At 36.5% G+C, this 25206-nt stretch overlaps 1 protein-coding gene across 2 annotated transcripts in view; it reads left to right on the top strand.

Moving 5' to 3' along the window:
* KCNH8 (potassium voltage-gated channel subfamily H member 8) overlaps positions 1–22774 on the top strand; it is a 381516-nt gene extending 358742 nt beyond the window's left edge. For both annotated transcript variants that reach the window (XM_050777427.1, XM_050777425.1), the window contains 4 exons: positions 1702–2057; positions 4060–4166; positions 6722–6798; positions 20521–22774. In XM_050777427.1, the coding sequence (XP_050633384.1) occupies positions 1702–2057; positions 4060–4166; positions 6722–6798; positions 20521–21225 (1245 nt within the window). In that variant the 3' untranslated portion in view covers positions 21226–22774. The remainder of the gene's footprint in view (positions 1–1701; positions 2058–4059; positions 4167–6721; positions 6799–20520) is intronic.
* The last annotated feature ends 2432 nt before the right edge of the window (positions 22775–25206 follow it).

Here is a 25206-nt window from a genome sequence, read left to right as displayed (position 1 = left end):
GTGGGATAATTGATTATTGGTATAAGTAATGTCTGCTGCACTGATTGTGAGTCAGTATCTAAGCACCTTGTCCAAGACACCAAGTCTCCATGACAAAATGGAGGTATGAAATTTCCACAAACTTGTAGAAGTACAAATACTTGACAGGTTATTAGTCAGAGAATTCAATTAGAGCCAATAGAGGCTTCTTGAAACAAAGGAATGATTAACTTGCCAATGCAAATGTAAACAGAATTCTAATTAGAGAATGCGCTCATTGTTTCTCATTTCTTAGATTAAGTTTGCCCTGTTGTGTCTTTAGCTGGGTAAACTAATTTTTCTATCCAACAATGCTAGTGTACAAATGTTCCCCTGTAATTCCGTGTAGGCCCAGTTTTTGTTAAAAACACAGAGTTTTAAATGCTGTGAAAAACAAACAAGAGTAACATCATGACTATCCCAGCAAAACAAACAAACAAAAGTATGATCTCATCATTAATTAAAATAACCATACGTATTTGGAAAGATGAGTCTAAGAATGCCATTTCTTCAAGAAATTTTGAGCTAATGAGATTAAAGTACAAGAACTTCATGAGTAAACTATACATTTCACTCAGCATCGATGGCCTACACTGAATGGACTATTGCCTATAAGTCACTGCAATGTTATTATACCTGTAATATATACAGCAAAATCCCTGTACAACAAAAGAACAACTATTCCTTTAAGTCAATAACCATGACAGCCCAGAGTTTGAATAGTAATCTTAGAGATTTTCAGTTCTTTGCCTTATTTTTATTATAAATTATTGATGATCGGGTATAAGGGAATCAATTTTCAAAAAAGACGGAGGCACAGAAAAGTGAGAAGAGAAGCCATGTCTGGGGCAAAGCAAAAAGCACACACTATTACAGTGACTCTGTTGAGGGCCACTAGTTAGCCTTTGCTGTGTTTACTGCCCTAGCCCTTCCATCATCACCTCAATTGTCTTTTCCCACACTCTTTCTTTCCTCTTCTTAGTCTACAAAGTTGAATGATCCCAGTCAAGAGTCCAGTAGTTATAGGATGGGTTTTGGCAAGACTATTTTTCCTTCCTTTTCCAAGGCTCTTCAAAGGAAGCAGACCAGGTGGTTTGCTTCTTTTCTTGCTAGTGACTGGAAAGAACAAGGAGAGCAGGAAGCAGAGTAGCTGAGAATACTTCTGATCTTCTTCCATTCATGTGATCCAAAATAGGAAAGCTTTTTTTATTCTCAAGAATAAAGCAATTTTGCTGATTAATCTCCATGTAAAGTTCCAGTAAAGATCCTGTAATTTTAAATAACAAGACCTAAGACCCTCCATTAAAATGGAAAATGTCTTTATTTCTAAGAGCATGCCATCATATACTATTACAAATGACAGGTTGAATTAAAATCCAGTTGCAAACCTGGTATAATGCACCTTTCACGTGGCTCCCCATGAAGACAGTTTAAAAGACAAAGAGGAGGGTTAAAATCAGGGGCTAACATCAAGAAAGCATAGAGGGTAAACCTGGAGAAGAGCAGAAGTGGGAAGACCTTTAGCACCTGATAAAATAATAACAAAATCTGCAAAGACTTCAGTTTTAATGAAAAGAGTCTCTAAGAAATTTGACTTTGTTCAAATGAGACCTCCAGCATTAATGAGATACTTCTTCTGCGGTCTTTGTAGTCTGTACTAATTCATATTATCCACTAATTTAGTCAGAGCCCAAGGGAAATGGCAGCATCAACAAGCGACTCCCATCCATTGTGGAAGATGAGGAAGAGGAGGAGGAGGGGGAGGAAGAGGAGACAGCCTCTCTCTCTCCCATCTGCACAAGGGGATCTTCTTCACGCAACAAGAAGGTTGGAAGCAGTAAAACCTACCTGGGCTTAAGCTTAAAGCAACTGGCCTCGGGAACGGTGCCCTTTCACTCACCTATCAGAGTCTCCAGGTCAAATTCCCCCAAAACCAAGCAGGAAATTGACCCCCCCAACCATAATAAAAGGAAAGAGAAGAACTTGAAATTGCAACTTTCAACTTTGAATAATGCTGGACCCCCAGACCTCAGTCCAAGGTGAGAGTTCATATCATATAACTTTCTCACATGATCGTGGCTGCCTTTTACACAGAGTAGTACCTGCCTTCAGCCTTCTGAGCCTTTCTACTCCACAGATTCCTCTCCTGGAATCCTCAGCTTTTCTGAGTTTTGTGGGCAGTTTTTTGAGTATATGTGCAAGTGTGTGTGCATGCAGGATGAGCAAAATAGCTTTAGTCATGTTCTCAAAATACTAAATGTTCAGAAATCCTTCTTTACTCCCTTTATTCATTTTGCACTACCTATTATGTTAAATGTATATTCCTACATTGTGATTTTATGATTGATAATGAAAATAAAAGAAATGGAACAAACTCCATCAATGTTAACCCCTCAGTGCTCGATCTTACCAAAAGTTTCATAAGCAACCAGTTGAAATTAGGAAGAAAATGAAATGCAGATTTTTATTTTTCATACTATTCTTGCCTTATTATCAAGGATGGCTAAAACTTAGTTTTATTTCTGGTCTCTTCAATAAGTAACATAGCATGGTTCTATTTTTAATTTCTTAAAAATCATTTTAGAATCCACTAAAGGTGATTGAAAGCATGAAAAATCCTGATTCCGAAGATGTTCAGGGGTAGGCCATGGTGTAGAAAAGCAACAGCCATCATCAAAATCACATAACAGCTGAATAATAAATAAAAGCATGAACAAAATATGTATTACTTTTTATGTTTCATGTACTTTGCTAGGTAATTTCACATTCACAGTTGCATTTAATCTTCTCAGAACCCTATAGTTTGTGTTATCTCTATTATAAAGTTGTAAGAAGTGAAACTCAAAGGGTAAATATTTTATCCAAGATCTCAGAGATACTAAGTACTGAAAGGTGGATTAAAAGTTTGTTTTTCTGCTTATAAAGCAAGTGATCTTTCTCAAATACTATAGTTTTATTATTTATTTGAACAACATTCTTATTCATTAATATAAAATATTAAGGAAAAGATAAACAAAATAGGTTTAGTAAAAAGTAGGCGGATGATAAATTTTCAAGAATTCAGTTGGAGATGGTAATTTGAAAATATTGCTTAACTCTCCTTCTAAGTTTATACTAAAATTAAACATAATAAATTATAAATCGGAAGAGACTGTATCAGAGCTGAGAAAGAAAGGTTTATATACAATATGATCCTACATTTATGAAAAGAATATATGTTCCTTTAGAGAGAAAATAATATTTTAGGGACATACATCAAAATATTGACTATAGTAGTAGATTACAGGTGATTTTTATTTTCTGGTTTTTTGTTACCTTTATGTTTAAATTTTCTACAATTGACTTGTATTTTTTTAAAATAATGAGTGGATTAGATACTATTTACCATGAAAAGAAGACTAAATACTGATTTAAATATAATTCTTTAACTCTTACATTTAGAATTTTCTGTAAGTCTAGAGTAGAGGTGTAATATTTATTTTCTGTGATGCTAAGGGTTAAAACCTGGAGAGTCGTGATTTAACATGAATTTAGGTAAGAGGACTTTTGTACCATACCTTAAAGTTTTGAATCTGAGAATAAGTAAAAGAACCTCTGTCTACAACATCAGTGTGTGATAAGAAACATAATGTGATATAAAATTGTGAGCTACATATATAATTTTAAATTTTCTAACAGCTACATTTTTAAGCGTGATAAAAGTGAAATTAATTTTAATAATATATTTTATTTGACAGAATATGTTCCAAATATTATTTTAAATTTAAATAATATAAAAATAGTCAGTGAAATAATTTACATTTTTTCAACACATTCTTCAAAATCCAGTGTGTATTTTATTGTTACAGCACATCTTAATTTGCACAAACCACATTTCAGGTACTCAATAGCAATAGAAGGCTAATGGTTACTATATCAAATAGTTCAGTTCTAGAGTGTCTAGAATTTAGAAATTTAACATAATATCTTTTAACTCTTTTAAAAATACTGGAATCCATGAATATGAATCCACAACCAGTCAATTTCCTTTATTTTAAGTAGGATTGTTGATGGAATTGAAGATGGAAACAGCAGTGAAGAAAGTCAGACTTTTGATTTTGGCTCTGAACGAATCAGATCAGAGCCCAGAATTTCTCCTCCTCTTGGAGGTAAGATCCATATTTAGTCTTCTCCCAAGGTACAATATTTCTTATTAACTTGTAATGTTTGCTATGGACATTTTTTTGTTTGTTTGTTTGTTTGTTTTTGCTTTCCTGTCCTTAGAATATTCTCTCTGTCATAGACCCTTACCAATACCATTGAATAATTTGACATGAGTTTATGCCATTTCAAAGTTAAAATGTCATTTGTGATCATTTCTCTGTCCAGATTGGATGAGCTGCCCTTTAGCAGCCAAGGTAATTGGTATGCCAGGAGACTCAAATTTCTGCTATATTTCAGAGGATAACCATATTTTACTATTATAAATTTAGATTAATCCACAAAAGCATTATCTAGAGGAAATGCCATGTTGATTGTGCACTGAAGGAACATTGGTTATATTTAAGCAATTTGTTCAGTGTGAGGTTATATATTGCAATTTTCCAGAGGAAAAACAACTTCAGAAAGATATAAGCATGTTGGAAATGATGGAGAACTATGTGATGTGCTAACCTTCAGTGATGGTGAATTAATGTGAGGGTACTCCAACTCTAATCCCTGTCTTTACTTTTCAATCTTGAGTTTGTTGCTCATAAGAGGAATTCTGTCAACAAGACAAATAAAATGACGAACTCTAAAGAAGACACACCTGTATTTGATAAAAAGAGAATAATGAACATGTGTTGAATAGGCAGAGACAATCCAAAACAATTACCAGCAAACTACCTAATTCAAGGCCAGCAATTCTCACCCAGCCTCCCCTTCCCTTCCCACCAAGTTCTAAAATCCTTGTGTTAGAATGTCCTGGTAATTAACAAATCCCTTTATGAACAAAGCCAAACCCAAGAAAGACATTTGAATGTACAGTACTGGAGATGTTTCTCTGGTAGAATACCAGCATTTCATCTGAATCAGTAATTCTTTCCAGCACTCATCTTGGGAAACTAAAGGATACTTGTGAAATTCCTTGATTGGGAGTGTGAAGTGAGGAGAATGCAAAAGGATAAGGGGTACAGTCTTGATTTATTGATTTAATTGACTTACATATGTTGATATTACTGTGCTTGGACCAAGGATCAAAGAAATCATAGTTATCATCAAACTGATATATTTGCAATGAAAGCCTGTTGACACCTCAATTGGATATTTATCTTTTTGGTTCAACTAGAGACAATGCACAGAAACTCACCATTTCATTCACATATTTCTAGTCCTACCACTCTTTTAGCTTCTTCCTCTTCCTTAGCCTATCACCTACCCCTATGCTTATGCATTCAAGCAACAAGCTTTCTAGAAGTAACTTCCGAAATATCTTAGTTCTCTCTAAGACTTTCTATCATTGCTGTTACCACTCTTTCTCTAGCTACATCTATCTCTTGCTTGCATGACTACCAAAGTCTTTGCTTTGACCTCACACCGTTTTCTATGCAAAGTGAATTTTATTAATTCAAATTTATTTGTATTACTCTATTCCTATGCTTAAAACCCTAATATGGTTTTATGTTGCCCTTTGTATGAAATTCAAACCTATTGCATAATTACTTTATATTAGTTATTTTACTTTTTTTGTAGAGATGGGATCTCCCTATGTTGCCCAGGCTAGTCTTGAACTCCTGGGCCCAAGCAATCCTCCTGTTTCAACCTCACAAAATGCTGGGATTACAAACATGAGCCACCATGCCTGGCCTACTTTTTAAATGTTTATTTTTCCTGCTCGATTCTAAACTCCATGAGTGTCAACTGTATTTTCTTTATTGGTTGCTATCTCCTCTAAAAGAGGGCTGGCCTATCGTATATGACCTTCAATCATTCGTTGAATGAATGGATTATCTCTGCAAGATATATCTGCAAAACAATTTCTTATTACTCTGTTTCAGAGTGTTTTGAGTTACTTTTCTTCCCCTACCAACAAGTTTTCTCCTCATAATTGACCAGAATTAGGGTGGTTATATCTGTCAAATCTTTTCCACTCAAGCTGGCACTGACTCACCTGTACTCTTGTCCCTGACAAAAATAAATATATTTGGAAGAGCAAAGTAGAGAAAAAGTGAAGAAGAAGAACTAAAAGCTGGGAGAAATTACCCTTTAGAGTGATGCAGGAAAAGAAAGGCAACCTGCAGTGGATATTAGTAGCTGATATATATGTGGGAGGAAAATGTGCTCGTGGGCACAGGAATCAATGTTTAGAATGGAACGAGAGGATGCAAATAATATCCCTTTTCTATGGCTTGAGCACTAACTATGATACAGTTTTAAACAATGGTCAAAGAAAAGGAAACGTGCCATCTTGGAAAATGGTGGTGACTGTACTCGAGGAAATGGGGTATTTGCAATGGACACATCCAGTCACTGTAGGTGCAATCACCACCATGATGTGTATATCTGGTGCCATCCAGAGGAATACAAAAACACTTGCTTGATCCCCAAAAGACAGTACAGTGCACAGACATCAGAAAAGATTAAAAGTGGTAGCGTGGGCTTTCTTCCATATTCTAATTGCCTTAATCCTCAAATATGAGATTTATTCCTAAATGACTCATTCTGTGTGTGTGTCACTTTCCAGATCCAGAGATTGGAGCTGCTGTTCTCTTCATCAAAGCAGAGGAGACCAAGCAGCAGATAAACAAACTCAACAGTGAGGTATGGAGCTCTTTCTTTTGTCATACTTAAATGGTAAGAGGAGATATAGATCCTAGTTACTCACAGAAGCAGTGTAATATAGTAGTTACAAGCATGCATTCCAGAATGAGACCACCATGGGTGAATCCCTACTCTGCCTCATGTAAGTTGTGTGACCTCTGACAGGTCACGTACCTTCTCTCAAGCTCCACCACTCCATGTGTAAGCAGGGAAGAAGAATAATACCTGCCTCGTGGCCCTTTGTGAGATTAAATAAAATGATCTAGGTAAGTTGTTTAGCATAAAGTAGGCAGTAAATAAATTATTATTATAATTAATATCATAGATATATGCATATTTGGTTTAATTGGTACATTTTAAACTTTTTCGTGACCTTCCATTTTTAATGAGTTAAAGCAAGGTCACTAGTTCACAGAAGAATGCTGTTTCTCAGTGTAGTCAAATGGCCTGAACTCTGTCCTTTCCTCTGACTTGTATTTGCTTGTGTCACCTTGGGTACTTTACCTCTCTAAATCTTACTATCTGTTCATTTTTAACAGTTTTATTGAGGTATATTTATATATCATAAAATTTGTCCATTTCACCAATAATCCAGTGAGTTTTAGTAACTTTATTGAATCCATCATGTATAAATCAGTTTTAGGATATATTTTATTCCCACAATAAGATCTCTCATACTCATTTTACAGTTAATCTCTATTCTTATGTCCCAGCCCTAGGCAACTACTTATCTACTTTCTATTTCTATAAATCTGCCTTTTCTGGCAATTTTATAGACATAAATATAAAAATAAGATAGTTTCTTGATTACCATCTTAATTGGGGTCTCTCTCATAAAAAATAAAGTAAAACAAGTTCTGAGATGATATGGGGGCAAATAGTTTATTTGGAAGGTGATACAGGAAGTATAATTAAAGAATAGAGAAGTAAGACAGAAAAGGAAGGAAAGCAAAACAGAAGTGTTAGTGAGATAGTTAAACTTGTAAACAACTGGGGCTCAATCCCACTGGAGGCCTCTGAGAGACTATGTAGGACGACTCAAAATTATTCAACCAAGAAGCAAGGAAAAGTGGAGTTGAGGCTCTTCAGGCAGCCCTGAAGAAAAAAAAAATTCCTCACTCGAGACTATGCAGCAAAACCTGTGCCTGTCTTTGGTGACCTTCAGGGTAGACCCAGGCAAGGGCAAGTGGGCAGGGACAGACAGTGCAGTAGAATCCTTTTCTAGGAGTAAAGTTATTAATAGGTGATTTGATGACACCTTGGGGAAAATGTAATCACGTGATGGTATTGATGAGATTTACGAAAAATGAAGTTCATATAATCAACTTCCAGTTATCTGTAATAAGGGTGGACTGAATAGCTTGTCATAAAATCTGCAGGTTTCTCTTAAACCTGTGCTTCTTCAGCTTTATGGAGATGTATGTTTTACTGCCATCTTCCTTCTGCACCTGCCCTCTCTGGAGCTGAGATTGTTGCTAATAAGAAGTAAGAGAGCCAAAGGGCAGACTACCAAAGCAGAAAAGGAAAGCTAGATGGTCCACTAACTGGCTTGAAAATACTTAAATCCAGAAGACTCAGCCATGCGCTGGATCACCCAAATAACCTCCTGTTAAAAGCAAAAAACAAACCAAAAAAACACTGAAACCCAAAACAAAACGAATGCAACTCCCTGTTGGAGAACTGGATGTTAACCTTCTATTGAACAGTTTCTCTTCAGATACCGCTCTTAGCTAAAACCACCCATCAATATCATTTGAATTCTTTCCTCTCGTATTTGAGAAAAGCATTTAATAATTTTAAGAACCGACTGATCTGTATCTTAGTTCATATATTAGAGTTAGTGATTCTTATGAGAAAAAATATCTATATGTTCACCTTTAGGAATGTAGATATTTTTCCAAGTTAGGGCTGTAAATCACAGTTTGTTATTTTCCTTTGACAATGTGAATCAGGGGTAGATCCATTAACAAAAACAAAATTACCATTTGAAAAACAAAATATCTTCCCAGTATGATCCTGTATTCACGATTTCTTTTCTTTTTTTTTTTTTAATCATACTTTAAGTTCTGTGGTACATGTGCATAACATGTAGGTTTGTTACATAGGTATACACGTGCCATGGTGGTTTGCTGCCCCCATCCACCCGTCATCTACGTTAGGTATTTATCCTGATGCTATCCCTCCCCTAGTCCTCCAAGATGACATACATCTTTTTATCTTGTCAAACATTTAAATAAAAAGGGCAAGATAAAATATCAAGGTCCAACTATTCTTTCCCAAAGAATTCGGTTTTCCATAAAGGAAAATATCTGATTTATTCACGGTTGAAGCTTAAGTAGAAAAATCTTATCCTTCACACATAATTTAATTTATACACAGTTTTGACCCTTTGGATAGTGCATTAAAACCCACTAAGACAGGCAGAATAAAAAATACAAATGGACTTCAAACTTTAAAATTATCCCTTTTCTAACCTATTTTTCTTTTCCTCATCTTTCCTGTAAAATGATAGTTTATATAGAAAAAAAACTTTTTGAAAGTCCAAACCTGATTTTACCATTTTGCCTATTTTCTATTACTAACATGTGTCATCACTTGATTGCTTTATTCTTTGTTTTTGCTATTATTTGGTTAATAGCAAGCAAGAGAAGAATTGATAATAAATGTGGGATGTACTGCATGATAAAAACTCTGCCACCAAAAGGACGACCTAAAATACGTGTGACACATGCCAGGCAGACTGTGGGGCACTGTGTGAGGTGTCAGAGCACTGCAGAATCTCTATTCTAAGATTTGTTCAAAGATTTAAGACATAAAGAAACCATTCAGCAGTGTGTATATTTCATAATCATAATCTGCAAGCTAAATATGGAACAAAAGTCTGAAAAGGAATAATATTGGTAATTACCTACATTCACAGGTTAGGAGAGTTTAAAAGATGTGGGGCAGTTGCTAATATTAGAACGCTTTGACCACATTGCCATTGCTTTACAGCATAGTATGAAATAGTGTGACTCTAAGGAAACTCTTTGAAAATTACAAAAATGTCACGATAGGGGCCTTGGGCTGTGTAAGTCAAATGCTCCACTTCTGAAAAGGTTTGTAGGTGAAGGTTAGAGTGCATTCTCATTTCTGAAATGTGGCTGACCCAGAAAGATACAGGCCATAGCTTACCAATGGAGACTGTGTGCTCTGACACAGCAGGCATAAGGCATAAAACACACTATGGAAGAAAGAGAATTCACTTTGGAAAGAGACAAATATTTAGATTCCTATTCTATGATTTCAACAAGGTGTTTACCTTCCCTATGCACTATTGTCCTAAGGCTTTAGAGAAAATTATTTTATATCATCACTATGACCTAAAAGTTAGATTTCAAATTTAATTTTGTAACATCAAGATCTTTTAGCTTTATTTTCTCATTTTCAACTCCTCGAAAAGTCCAGTTACTGTTTCTAACATTTTGAAGAGTCCCACCATTATCAGATAAGCACTGTTATAAATTATACTGAAGTAACAAACCCCAAAGTGATTAAAATTTATTTCTCGTTCAAGCAAAATGCCTAACACAGGTCAGTAGAAGTGGCTGCACCATCTGGAATGTCACTGATTACTGTTTTCCATTTGAAGTGTGAAGCATAATTGTTTGGTTTGAAGGATAAACACATCATTTCTGCTGGTATTTTATTCACCAGAACTAATTCCATGGGCACGGTTAATTTCAATGGGAGAAGACAGTGTAAGCTTTTGTATATCCCAAAAGAAATAGAAAACTGGACACTGGGCAGGGTGCAGTGGCTTACGGCTGTAATCCCAGCACTTTGGGAGGCCAAGGTGGGCGGATCACAAGGTCAGGCGATTGAGACCATCCTGGCTAACATGGTGAAATCCCGTCTCTACTAAAAATACAAAAAAAATTAGCCGGGCGTGGTGGCGGGCGCCTGTAGTCCCAGCTACTTGGGAGGCTGAGGCAGGAGAATGGCGTGAACCCGGGAGGCAGAGCTTGCAGTGAGCTGAGATAGAGCCACTGCACTCCAGCCTGGGTGACAGAGTGAGACTCCATCTCAAAAAAAAAAAAAAAAAAAGAAAGAAAAAGGAAAAGAAAACTGGATACTGGCAAACCCTCATAGTATCTACCATAGCACCTAAAAGCTAATAGGAAAATTTTGTCCCTCATTTAATTTTGCTCAAAATTCAATTCCAAATATCCCCCAATTAAAAGTATTATGTATTATCAAAGTAAAAAAAAAATACCAGCAATGAAAGACCTTCCACTGGAAAACAAAGAATCTCAGTTGTTTTCTAGGTTATACTTGACAAAGCTAATAGATTAATGAAATCTCCTTGAGTCAAAGAGATGGAATAATAAGAGAGGCTGTTTTTTATTTAAAAGTTGCTTTACTACTTTTCTAAATGCCTACAAAAACAGGATATTACCAATAATTCACATAAGGGAACCTACATGAGTAATATATTATAGTAAAGTTGATTCCTTAGTCCTCTGAATTAGTGTTGCCATTATATCTTTTCATTGACAAATGAGTCAACTGAAACACACTGACAGAATTGTCAGGTCATTCCAAGATTTGTGTATATAGGCTTTTTTCTTCTTCATCCTGATCATATATAGTTATTGTTCATCAATTTTCAAAGCAAAATATAAACAAAGACTGTACATTCACTTTTTGACTTAGAATGACAAAATTCATTTAACTCCTGGCAAAATCAACGGTTTTTCTTTTAATTTTTAGATACGTGTTATTGATGTTAATACTACGTTTTGTGGACATTGGTTTTTAACCTGGAATGTTTCCAACTAATTTATGCTTTGTAGAACTCTTTTTGGTTATTTTCTAGTTCTCAAGCCTATATAAATAGGCAGATTTGTAACTCTCATGAGAATTTTACTGCTTTTTAAAAATTTTTAATAACAATGTGGATCTCTCAAAAGAAAAAAAAATATGTACGCCATTCAGAAAACTTCTCCTGTGAGGTGTGGATTTAAAATGCATGTAACTTTTGGAGACTGGTTGTTTTCTTCCTCTTTGCCTGTGATTGCTTATAGATAGGACTCTTCTCATCTTTGAATAGAAGATGGATATATCAGTAAGAGCCCAAGTAAAAACCAATGCCACATTCCAAATGGGCAATTTTAGCAATGTTGAATTAAAAGGTTATTTACAAAGAAGTTAGTAGAGTATAGGGAAACCACAAGGGGTAGAACCACCCCTCTTGATAATAACAACGGAAGGTCACCACAACTCCTAGGTCAGAAGGGGCCAGAGTAGAGAGCAGTTACAGAATCATGAGTCAGAGAAAGCTTGGTGGAAAAGGTCAGTTGTCAGAAGCTGTGCTCTTTTGTTTTGTAGTGACATAGTGACTACAGTTAATAACAATGTATTGTATATCTGAAAATTGCTAAAAGAGTAGATCTTAAATGTTCTCACCACAGAAACAGTGGTAAGGATGTGAGGTAATAGATATGCTAATAAACTTAACTTAGTCATTCCACAAGGTACACATATATCAAAACATCAAGTTATGTAACATAAATATATATATATGATTTTTGTCAATTTAAAAAATCAAAATAAAAAAGAAATTTCTAAATATATTGGGGCTGAGGATCTGTCTGTAGAGCATGAACTAGCAGCATTGGCATCAACTTGAGCTTATAAGAAATGCAGAATCTCAGGCCCTGCCCAAGACCTACTGCATCTGAGTATACTCTTTGTCTAAATCCCCAGATGATTCCTATACACATTAAAGTTTGACAAGCACTGTTCTATACAACCAGTATTCTGAGAGCAGACAAACTTTCATCTGGTGTTTACTGATAGCAGTAAAGATCCCTTAGCCAGACAGCAATTTGAACACTAATCAAACTTTGCCACAGAAACCAGGAAAACAGATGACAAAAGCAGTCAAAGGGTTGATAAATAACAGATTACCATGGTACAGCTGAAGTAATGTCCAAAGGCCTGAGCTTGCAGAAACTCAACGAAGCCATTGAATCACTTTCAGGACTATAATTGGTCATTTTGTATTGGTAATGTTGGACTTGTAATTCTTCCCTAATTATAATTTAAGAGACATCGGCTGCACCTGCAGAAGTAAAACCCTGGTTAGTAGTCCTGTGTGACCTAGAACAAGCCACTTCACCTTCCAACATTCTAGTCTCTCCAGCTGTAGACAAAGATTTACAACTTTTATTAGTAATGGGATTGAGGTCATCATTTGGATGAAATGTATGCACATGCTGAGTGTGATTATTATTTTAGCTGACAGATAAAAAGACTATCACTTGTTTTGAATGCTTTGTAAAGCAAAAGACACAAAAATGAAATTATGCCAATCGTCTTTTTTGTTTTTCCTGTTTGTGGAGTTTGTTTGAACATGTCTAAATCCTATGATAAATATGCAACATAACAAAGGATTAAATGAAAAACCATTTGCTTTCCCCTAATCATAGCTTGTAAAAATGTATATGTATTTGTAGTGGGGCGGGAGATGACTGGTATAATTAGTACCCCTTAGGAGAATTGTGTCTAGCAGGCAAATGTGTACATGTTTGGCAAAAATTGAGTGACAGGTCAAGAATTCTTCAAGCTAAGAAGATTATGTCAACAGATGCATACCCCATCTGCTCACTGAATGCACAAAAATGGAAATCACATTATTTTCTCTGCCTATCAACGGAAGTTCCAGTTATACTTAAAGCCCAATAATTATGTCACACCAATAGCCAAGATGGAGAAATATAAAACATATGTAAAATGAAGTAAAGCTATTTTATATGATTTTATATGTCATTTTATGTGAAATGAAAGGTATTGTCAAAGACACTTTTTCTCTGGTCCACATTAGTAACTCATACTTTTATTCCCAAAAGGCACAATCTAATGACACACCAGAACAGTAAATCTGTGTTTACACCAAAAAACACACAATCTAACTATGGACACTGACAATGCATATAGGTCACCAGTACTGCAGATAGATTATTTAAGCGGTTTAATAACATGATGTTTTGAAAGCTCCCATTTTGAAGTGGTGGAGACTTCCATGAGACATGGATCTTATATGAAACATTCTTACCTGCTCGAGGTATACTGACACTTCTTTATCTTTCAGTGATATTTAAGGGCGACTGATGAAAGTGAGTTACTGAAGTTCAATTGAAAATAACAAAAAGTCATAAGAAATTCACCATGAAATTCACTATTCATTGAATTATTCATGAATCAACAAAGATTTGTAGAGTTCTATTATGTGGCACGATTTTCACAGGAGCTCAACTACTGTAAAGAGCAATAAATATATGTAGTAGCTGCCCTACCTGTCCCCCGCTCCACATTGATCCTTATTCAATTCTGATCAAAACCAGGCTGCACATCCTTACATCCTTTATAGAGAATTTTTAATCCATCTGAATGCAGTTGCTCAAACTTTGTACTTGAAATACAGGACCTTAATCTACATTTTCCAATGGCATCAATTATTGCTGTTTCTACTTGCCACTGCAAAGATCCATGCAAGGCAATACTAAAAATTCAAGACTTTTTCTTCTGATATTAATTATGTAAAATTGTTACCAGGAATGGCTTATCTCTCCATGCTAAGGCAGAAGAAGAGTTATGGAGATAACTGTAGTTTCTATTTTCTTTAAGCTAAATACTTTCTGGATTAGGATTCCCTCCCTTGCAGAAGTTCTCTACCAAGCTTAGTGCCTGTGTCACAAATCCACTATCAAATCGAGCCACCTGGAATTCTGACATGATACCAGTCATATGGGGACTAAAGTTTTATATCTATTATATTATTTAATCCTCACAACAGGGCCCTTATGGAACTATGACACAGAGTAACATTACACCAATAAAACTGATTAAACATGAGAGGAGTAAACCAGATACTCTGGAAATGTAGGGCAACAATGACTATTTCCAAACCAACAGAAGTTCTGAGGAAACCTGGATACAACAGAAATAGAAAAGCTGTGGTAGTCAGTGATTCCCTTCTTCGGGTTATGGAAGGATCAGTGGGTGGATTATCATGGCCAGTGGGCAAGTCAATTGTCACATAGGTTTTTATTCATGACAGGAGATGTTGTTTAACAAGAGCAAATGCATTGCCTGCAAAACGTCTAATGATTTGTGTGGTGAATGCAAGAAGCTGGGAGAATAGACAAGGGAGGAATCTTTAGGTGCTTCAAAGTTTTGGATACAGAACTGTACCACTTGGAAGCACAGATGGTGTTTTCATCACTTCTTTTTTTTAACAGTTGGGATTTTGGAAGAGATAGAGGAATCTTGGATGTGAACAATTGGCTCTGCAGATGGTGATGGTAAACTGGTTTGGCCAACAGTTTTAAATTCCAGGCTGATGGATTCTTATCCATGGAAGAATAAGAAGGAGAAGGGGGAAGAAGAAAAAAAGAGGAAGAGGGGAAAATGGATAAAGAAAATGTAAATTAATAAACAAATAAGAATGTATATTGTTATGTTTCCTTTATGCAGTCTTTTTATAAAGAGAATCTGAAGGCCACATCTACAATAGCCATCCAGAGTAGCAATCAGGGATGCAAAATGTTTGCCAAATTTCAGTTGATAAACAACTCTTAATAACTTAATTGAGGTCGTCACTTGGCATTCATAATGTAGTTACGAGATCTAAGAATCAGTCACTGGGGGAAATTTCCCAGAGAATTAGAACTACCCATGGAAATCAAGTTTATGCTGGGACAGATGACAAAGCAATAAGACAAGTGAAATCCAGCAGAAACCTTGGCTAATGGAGACATATTTCTACAATTAGGAAGGAAACACAATAAGGGAAAAGGGATTCTTAACAGTAGAAATACCACCTGCACTTAAAATGATAGTCAAGGCTTTGCTTTAGGAAAGTTATATATATGAATTCTAACAGTCATACCCACTTTTAGTATATATACTTGGAATGAAGATGGCCAGTTACAGTTTTTCCAATACAATTTTGTATCAGTTAACTTTCCCCTAAAATATTTATGGTAAAATCATGAGATAAAATAATATCAGAATCAAAGGCAATATAACAATCAAAAGTCCTTCAAAATGGAGGTGTTGTATTTATTTTACATTCAAGATTTGCTGAGTGCATGTTGTGTTCTAGGCATTGCCTTGAGACCAGGAGATACTGAGATAACAGTTTTACCCTCAAGGAACTCAAAGACTAGTTGGTACAGTCTTGTGTGATGCAAATTGGTCAGGGCTAAAACTGCTATGTGAGTGTCAGTAAGTCAAGGAAATGCTCTGCTGAGGAAATTAAGTATTAAAAGAAGTTTGAAGGAGAAGATTTTCTTGCCAGACAGAGAAGGGCAGAGGAGAAGAGCCCACAGTCAGAAGGAACAGCACGCACCAGGGCAGTGAAGGGTAAAGCTCACTGTATCTGATGGTGTGCAAGGGAGAAAACGCAGGACATGGAGTCATTAAAAACTAAGTGGGGCTTGTGAAGGGCTTTGTATTACCTGCTCAGAAAGATTGCATTTTCTAATATGAGCGTCAGAAACATTTAAGTATTTTATGCTGCTGTTGAGGTAAGTGGGAAAACTTAGGCTCATTTGATCAGAAGAATTTTGTTTGTTTTAATTGACATATCTCTTTGCAATTAAGTTGTATTTTGAAGACATATCCTTTTTTTATTAATTATACTTTAAGTTCTAGGGTACATGTGCACAACGTGCAGGTTTGTTACATATGTATACATGTCTTCTTAAGTGGATAGGGTTTTGTTCACAAAGTAGCCCCAACAATCCTTTTTTAGCAAATGAGTGTCTTCTTACCATGCTATAGAGAAGCACTTGCACCACCACCCTCAGATAGTAGCAACACTGCATTCTTTGCCTTCCACATTTGATCAAGACTGAGATCTTTCCTGTTTTAGAATAAATTTTGATAGCAAGCACAGCAGGAAGCAGTAAACAAAAATGCAGTAAAACTTTATGGCATTTTCTGTGGCAGTATGTTGTCACCTTTACTGTCACCACAGTCTCTACTTCTAGGAAATGCCATCTCTCCTTGTGACAGCTGGCTTTGTCATGGTAAAAAGAGAGATCCTTTACTTAACACAATTAATTCCCTCATGCAACTTTAATAAGGTTCAAGGGTGTATCCCCAGAGACACAGTGACAGGAATCTTCCCTAACATAAATTGATTATTTCCCTCTAGAGTTAAAGAAATCTGTTTCCTTGAGTTCCTTGCTCCTTTTAGTTCAAGCTAGGATAGTAATTTGTTTTCTGAAAATGTTAGTGCTTGTTTATGTTCCTGGATCCTGTCAAGACTCTGGATTCCCATTCAAAGTTCATGGCCTTGAAGTTGTGCAAATGCATGGTAAGCCAGGCACAGAAAGACAAATACTGCATGTCCTCACTCGTTTGTGGGAGCTAGAAAAATATATCTCACAGAGGTAGAGAGTAGAATGATGATTACCAGAGGCTGGGAAGGGAGAGGTGAGGATGAAGAGAGGTTAGTTAATGGGCACAGAAGTACAGTTAAATAAAAGGAGTAAGTGCCATTGTTTGACAGCATAGTAGGGTGACTATAATTAACAATAATTTATTGTATATTTCAAAATATCTAGAAGAAAATATTTGAAATATTCCCAACACAAATAAATGATAAATGTTTGAGATAGTGGTTATACTAATTATCCTGAGTTGATCATTGCACACAGTATTCATATATAAAATATCACATGCATCCTATAAATATATATGATGATTATATATCTGTAAAAAAAAAAAAGAATGTGTCTATGCAAAGGTATTTCAATCATGGAAAAATATCTGTTTATTTTGAAAACTAGAAAAATATTTCATCAGAAATATGTCTATTAACATATCTGTTTCCAGTTCTTACCCTGAGGAAACTATTTTTGCATTCATATAGTTTGCTATGAAGATATTTTACTGTGTTTAATCAGTATCCTATTTTTTTAGAGATGACGCTATTTACTTAATGTTGAATTAACATTTCACACAGCTTTTTACTCATGAGGCTACCTTTCTGTGTCATTGTGCTCTTTACATGTTCTGACCACATTAGGAAAAATCTCTCAACCCTTTCTTAAGCAATATTTCTTTTTCCACATGATAACATTCTATAACAGAATGAATACCAAACTTAGAAGTCCTAAATTCTAGACTGAAGACTGTCATTCATGAAATAAGTGACCTTAAAAATGTCCTTTCACCTCTAAGTCTTATTGCTCCCATTTTACAAGTTGAAAAATAATAATACATCCCTGCCTGTCTTAGCACTGTTTGTAGATCCAATAGGGAAAATGTACCTGAAAGCACATTGTATAAATTTACAAACATACAAACATTTGTTGAATAACATAAGTTGATGTGCCTAAAATTCAAAATTGTTCTTCAGAGACTGTGCCTTTATTTAATTCTCAATAGAAGGTCAATTCAAAGCATTTTTATTGGGAAGTGAACTAATGTAGCCCTGGTGAGCTTCACACAGGAATTTAGCTTGGACAGCCTATATGAATGGATGGCTAATGTGCCTCTTTAACCATCTCATTTAGTGGCAGCCTTGTCTTCTGAAATTATAAGAGTTAATCAATTTAAGATGGAACCCTTGTGAATGTAGGTAGTGCAAAGATCCTGGGGTAATGATTTAAGTGTGATTCATGTGCTTTAGAATTGAAGTTTGGCAGGTCATGAAATTGACAACCTGTAGTAAAGATTTCAAAGCATATTGAATTTTTCTCATATTCATTGTTTCACTTCTCAAATGTGGGACTGAGAGATGTTGTTGTCTTCAGAAGTTTTAGATTTGCTGAAAAGCCTAGACAAGTATTCAGTTGAATCCCTTGAGTTTCAGGCCAGCGGAAGGGCAGAAATAGTTTTGGCCTGGCAATTTCAAGACAGGTGTCACCAGTTGGTTGCCCGAACCATGGAAGAACCTCCTTCTGGCCTTTTTTAAAATGCCTGACTTTGAGCAGTGTTACCTCCTGATGGACCTGCCAGGGAGAATTAGTTTCAGAATGCACTCACAGTAAGTAGACTGAATTAAGTTGCTGGATGAATTAGGAATATGTACTTAGATGTTGAAGAATGTCTGCCCAAAACAGCAGTCTTGAATGAATCTTCAGTTCAATGAAGTTGAACTACCTCTTTTTGTTTCCTGATTATATTTAGCCCATAGGTTCATTTGCTTCTATTAGCGTTTTGTGGTTCATGACAGTACAATAAAGTCATAGAAAGTCCTTTATAAAATACAAAGTATTGTAGCAATGAAGGCAAAGTATTACATTATGTTAGTTATATGAATATAACCAAAGACTAGAAAATATATGTGTGTGTCCTGCTTTCTGAAATATGTTTTCCTCAATTTGAAGAATACATATCTTTTAGAAAAGCCAACTTTAAGTGAAATTCAATTTTCTGGTGGTCTTCCATGATTCAAATACTGATGTGGTCATTAGGAAAATAAATTATCTGAAGAATTTTATTATGCGTTTTAAGTGTAAAATGAAGACTCTTCAACGATTCTTAAGTGTTTGGGGGCTGTGAAAGCTAAATGTCTCACCTAGAAAACAGAATGAAGTACATACAACACAATTTGTTGTTCTATAATTCCATGGGGTTTCAGGTTCACTGATGGGTTCCAGGACTCTCAGACACTCTGCAGTGCTTATCTCTACTTATCCGCGTTGCAGGTCTTTTTATTTCTTTCCAACTCTCATTCCATAGCTTTCCCTTTTTCTGCAAACTTTCTCTGTAGCAAATCTGGTATGAATTCTTCTGTAGCAACCTCACCATCACTGAAGGCCACTTTGTCTCTGGCCTATAATAAGCATAGGCTTCAACCAGAAATGGCAAGAGTGAGACCTACCATTCACCAGGTGTCTACTCCAAATAGGTAGTAGTGCTTAGTGTGCTGAGTGCTTTACATGCAATTTCTCCACTCCACATTGTTTTGAAGCGTCCGATGATTTTTGTGCACTATCGTGCATCCCATTCACCCAGAGTGAGCAGAGATATCATCAGTACTTAAGAGGTGATGGATCCATATCTCTCATTCTGTTTAAGAATCCCAAATCATTACTTAAGATCCCCAGACTACTTATGCCCCTCTAGGATCTTTCAGAATGAGGACGTCTTTAGATCAGGATGTATGTTCATTCAGATGCCTAACCTACCCAGTCACCCCTTGGGCTTGGTTGGAGTTGGAGCAGCTTTTCAGGCTTTCTTATTAAGAAATTTCTTTTTCATGGCTCACACCTGTAATCCCAGCACTTTGGGAGTCCGAGGTGGGCGGATCACAAGGTTAGGAGATCGAGAGCATCCTGGCTAACATGGTGAAACCCCGTCTCTACTAAAAATACAAAAAATTAGCCAGGCATTGTGGCAGGTGCCTATAGTCCCAGCTACTCGGGAGGCCAAGGCAGGGGAATGGCGTGAACCTGGGAGGCAGAGGTTGCAGTGAGCCGAGATCGCGCCACTGCACTCCAGCCGGGGCGACAGTGCGAGACTCCGTCTCAAAAAAGAAAAATAAAAAAAAAAAAAGAAATTTCTTTTTCACCAAGCAAATGCTAAAATGTTTAAAAATAAATAAGGAGGAATAAAAGAAAACCAAAAGAAATATCACTTCCCTGCTTCATTTCTCTGAAATTTGGTCACTACTTTGCACCTCTAACTATTGCCTTTCACTTTGCTCTATCCACATAGGTAACAACATTGACTCAGGAAGTTTCTCAGTTGGGTAAAGACATGAGAAATGTGATCCAGCTTCTGGAAAACGTTCTGTCACCTCAGCAGCCATCACGGTTTTGCTCTCTGCACAGCACCTCTGTGTGTCCCTCCAGGGAGAGCTTACAGACCAGAATGAGCTGGAGTGTGCACCAGCCTTGCCTACACTTGCAAACAGGTGGGGCTGCCTATACGCAAGCACAACTTTGTAGCAGTAATATCACCTCAGACATTTGGAGTGTGGATCCCTCCTCTGTGGGGAGCAGCCCCCAACGAACTGGAGCTCATGAGCAAAATCCTGCAGACAGTGAACTTTATCATTCTCCAAGCCTTGATTATTCACCTTCCCACTACCAGGTTGTCCAAGAAGGTCATTTGCAATTTTTAAGGTGCATCTCTCCACATTCAGATTCTACGCTGACACCTCTGCAGTCCATTTCAGCAACTCTCTCATCCTCTGTCTGCTCCTCTTCGGAGACATCTTTGCACCTAGTTCTCCCAAGCAGATCAGAGGAGGGCAGCTTCAGTCAGGGAACTGTGAGTTCCTTCAGTCTGGAAAACTTACCAGGATCTTGGAACCAGGAAGGAATGGCATCAGCGTCTACAAAACCTTTGGAGAACTTTCCACTGGAAGTTGTCACAAGCACAGCAGAAGTGAAAGATAACAAAGCCATAAATGTATGATATTAGTGCCCATGAAGCAGCTGCTAATTTCAAACCTACCACTGCATGACAGTTTTAGTTTGCCTTTTTTGCCTCTGGTGGGTAGGAAGACTGAGCAAAGCTGGGAATCCTGCAGAAAAGAGTGTGAGGAGTCAGGGAAAGGCAGAACCACCTCCATGCTGTAGCAAACAATTTCTAGATGCTAGAAGCATAATAGAAACATTTTTCTGTACAGGTATTAAACTACTGGTCTGTTTGACAGACATTGGTAACAATCCAAAGACCCTGAGGGTCTGAGCAGCTAGAAGTCCTAGACAAAGAATTTGTGGATGACTTTTGTCCCAGGTGGCTTTTGTGAAGTGTGGCAAAGGTTTTTCATGAGTGCCTGATTGTCATTCCTGAACAATATCCATAGCACTGTTGGCCTCAGGAGTGTACAGCTCCTGCTGATCTATTTTTCTTTTTGTGAAGGCAAAGGGACAATTATCACTGCATGTCATCTCCTAGACAATCAGTCAAATAGAACTGGTGGCCAATTGTTAGCTATTCGCACGTTATTTGCCATGTAAATGAAAACGTCTTTATTTATCAAAAAAACACAGAGGCTATTTTTATATCCTTGGTATGAAATATGTATTTAAACTATTTAAATATTTATAAAGAAATGAATGTTTTCTTTTCATTTTGGTAAAAAAAAAAAAAGCTTGCTGTTTTAACAAGAAATGCACTACTGTTGTGTATAGTAGATCAAAAATTATTTATTACTAAGAGGATGTAGTTTCCAAAGGAATCCCCCATTTTCTCTGCATGTAGTTTGCAACAAATGTATTCTCATGCTTCTGGATTATAAAAGAAAAGTGAAGTCATATTTTGTTGATGAAATAAAAACATGGACTGAGTGTCAACTACATGAGCTTTGGCATGGGGTAGACAGGCTCCATCTAGGCTCTGCCGACTCATGTCAATGACCTGATTCAAGGTCGTTGTGCCAGCAGAAATGTCTGTCCTCTAGGCATCATATTTTGTGGCTCAAGAATTCAAAATGGGTCTGTGGACATAGGGCAATTTTGGACTCAAAGTGAGGGAGAAAACCTGGGTGTGTCCTTTCCCAGTGCTTTTCTTTTACAAGAGGTAGTAGACCAGTGGAAATCCCCAAATGGAGCCAAGACTTCTGAGCTGTAACTTGTGGGAGTAATACCAGCTTGCAGTGGGTCAGCACTTTACCTTTTTTCTTTAAGGCTCCACAACGCTATGCAGTGCAGTTGTTTTCATTCCTGTTTTTCATAAATCTCAGGGGAAGCCCCAGAGATTACACAGTCAGGAATGCTAACACAGTCTAGAATCCATAATGTTCCCTACATCTCTCACTAACAGGCAAATTCAGATGCTGGGATTGGCAATTATTTAAGCACCTTCACTTAAGTTTTATATTATGTTTTAGAACAGTTATGGTCTAATTGTCTTGGACATTTTGGGAAGACATATTGGGTTCACATTCTGGAGTTCTCTATTTTCCACCACAAAGAATAAACAATCTGAGAATTGTATCATTAAAAGTATCTAAACACACCAAGACTTCTGATGTTGTGTGAATCTTGCACCTTAAAACTGGATAGAACAGCAGAGAGAAAAGATATCTTTTCTAAGAAAAATGAACACAGTACATGTTTATAAGGCAGGTCACTCAGGACTCAATGCCTTCTACTTTCCTCCTCTCCAAAATTCAGTCTTTCCCTAAGTTAAGGCGAAAAGTGAGACAAAGGCAGCATTCTAGATTTCATGTATTCATTTACATTCTCCCTTCTGCTCTTCTTGACCTGTGTAATCATTTTAAGTGCAGTTCAAAAAGAGTTAACTGGTGTTGGCTCACAGGTGTCCTTCCGGCAAACTACACTGCTATTACTAATGCTAACAAGAATAACTGGCATTCTGTTTCTTGAGTACTGACTTTGTACCAGTCAGTTTTTAGGAATTAATACACATTATACTTCCTTGTGTATTAATCAAACACTGCTAACAGTTACTTATTTGTTATTATTATCCCTATTTTACAAGTGAATAATTGAGGCACAGATTTTTTTTTAACTTGCCCAGTCACATTATTTTAAATGATTGATAGACTCATGGCTGCTCTAAGTACCTCTCTCTTCATGTTCACATGCATGCTTGTTGATCTTTGAAACTTTACTAATAATTACAATTGACCACTGAACAATGAGGGGCAAGGGGGCTGACCCCACACACAGTTAAAAATTCATATATAACTTTTGACTCTCCAAAAATTTAACTTTAATAGCCTATTGTTGACTGGAAGCCTTACTGATAACATAAACAGTTGATTTACATACATTTTGTGTATTATATGTATTATATACTGTATTCTCACAATAAAAAAGCTAGAGAAAAGAAAATTGTATTAAGAAAATCATGAAGAGCAAATATGTTTACTCTTCATTAACTGGAAGTGGATCATCATAAAGGTGTTCATTGTCATAGTCTTCACATTGAATAGGCTGAAGGAGGAAGAGGAGGAGTCTTGCTGTCTCAGGGGTGGCAGAAGCTGAAGAAAATCCGCATATGAGTGGATCATGCAGTTCAAACCCATGTTGTTCAAGGGTCAACTACAACTTTTTTCAAAATCAGTGAATAAAATATTTGAGTTATTTTTACAATGCAAGTAAACAAATAGGATTAATTAGCTAAGTTCTTGGGATTTGGGGATGTTCCCGTGAATTGGCTGGAAACAAGCCCATATTTTCCATCCAATCACCTTCTCTGTATTTACTCAACATCTGACTTTAGCAGGCATGAGAGCCAGCTCCCTGACCTGCATGGAGCTGCAGCTGGACAAAAGTGAGTAAGCACCTAGGAGGAGAGAGGGCTCCCATGCATTTCTTCCATGAGGACCTCTGCCTCATCCAAATCAGTCCCATTTTATTCCTTATCGACAATTTCCCCCATCTACTCTGACAAATAGGACTCTCCCATATCCAGGGCAACTCAGGATGATACAGTTTAGTTCTATTTTGTTTAAGTATGTGCTAATAATATTCTAGAAAGTGAGAATTTCAAGTTTTCCTAGATGTTTCATTGTCCAAGCATTGTAGCTGCATAAATAGCAAAGGCCCTTGTTTTCTTATCAGGGATGCATTTTTGAGCCCCTCCATTTTCTTCACCTACTCACCCTCTGCTGAAGGAACATCCCAGGAACCCAGAGGCAACAAAAGCAGTTACTTTCTTGGTCAAGGTTTTTTTTTTTTTTTATTATTATGTTGAGAATAAATATCTTCTATGCAATTCTAATTAAAACCAGAGAGATTAAGCAAAACTTCATATTAATTCAATATAAGAAGAAATTTCTGATAATTCCGGCTACTTACAAATGGAGTTTATTGTTTATCCCCAATAAAGTGTCCTCTCAGAGGCTGCATGAATATTTGATAGGAACAGTTTTTCCAGAAGGGCTGTGCATTGGATGTGAAGTCAGCAGAATGCCTACATCACAACCACAGGGAGTATATATTTGAAATGCAGAAAATCTAGCTTCAAGCCAGCTGCTTTGGATGGGTCCTGAAACTCTACCATTTAGTAAACTTCCTGCGTGACTCAAATCTAAAGGCTGAGAAGTATTGGTCTAGAATCTATAGAAGTACAAGTCTGAGTCCTAGCTAATCTGTATGTAAGTAGACAACTATTGAAATTCTATTAAGGACTGCCCAGAGTCTGTAATTGTATAATAAAGAAAGTTGATTAACTCCTAAATCAGTAGTCCTCCAACTTTAGTTCAAATAATGTATTTCTGGAGGATCTTATTAAAAGAGAGATTTCAGGGCTCCAACTCCTCGGACATGAGCTAAGTCCCCAAGTAATTCTAATATGTATGTTCCAAGAAATAAATTCTGAAAACATTGTCCTAAGAAGTACAACCATTCATTTTACAATGAGCTAGTTCTGTGAGAAGATGGACCATCTAGAATCAAACCAATTAAAACCGACAAGTTT

This window comes from Macaca thibetana, chromosome 2 (assembly GCF_024542745.1).
Source record: "Macaca thibetana thibetana isolate TM-01 chromosome 2, ASM2454274v1, whole genome shotgun sequence".
In the NCBI taxonomy this organism is placed as follows: domain Eukaryota; kingdom Metazoa; phylum Chordata; class Mammalia; order Primates; family Cercopithecidae; genus Macaca; species Macaca thibetana.
This window is presented reverse-complemented; position numbering and strand designations above follow the sequence as displayed.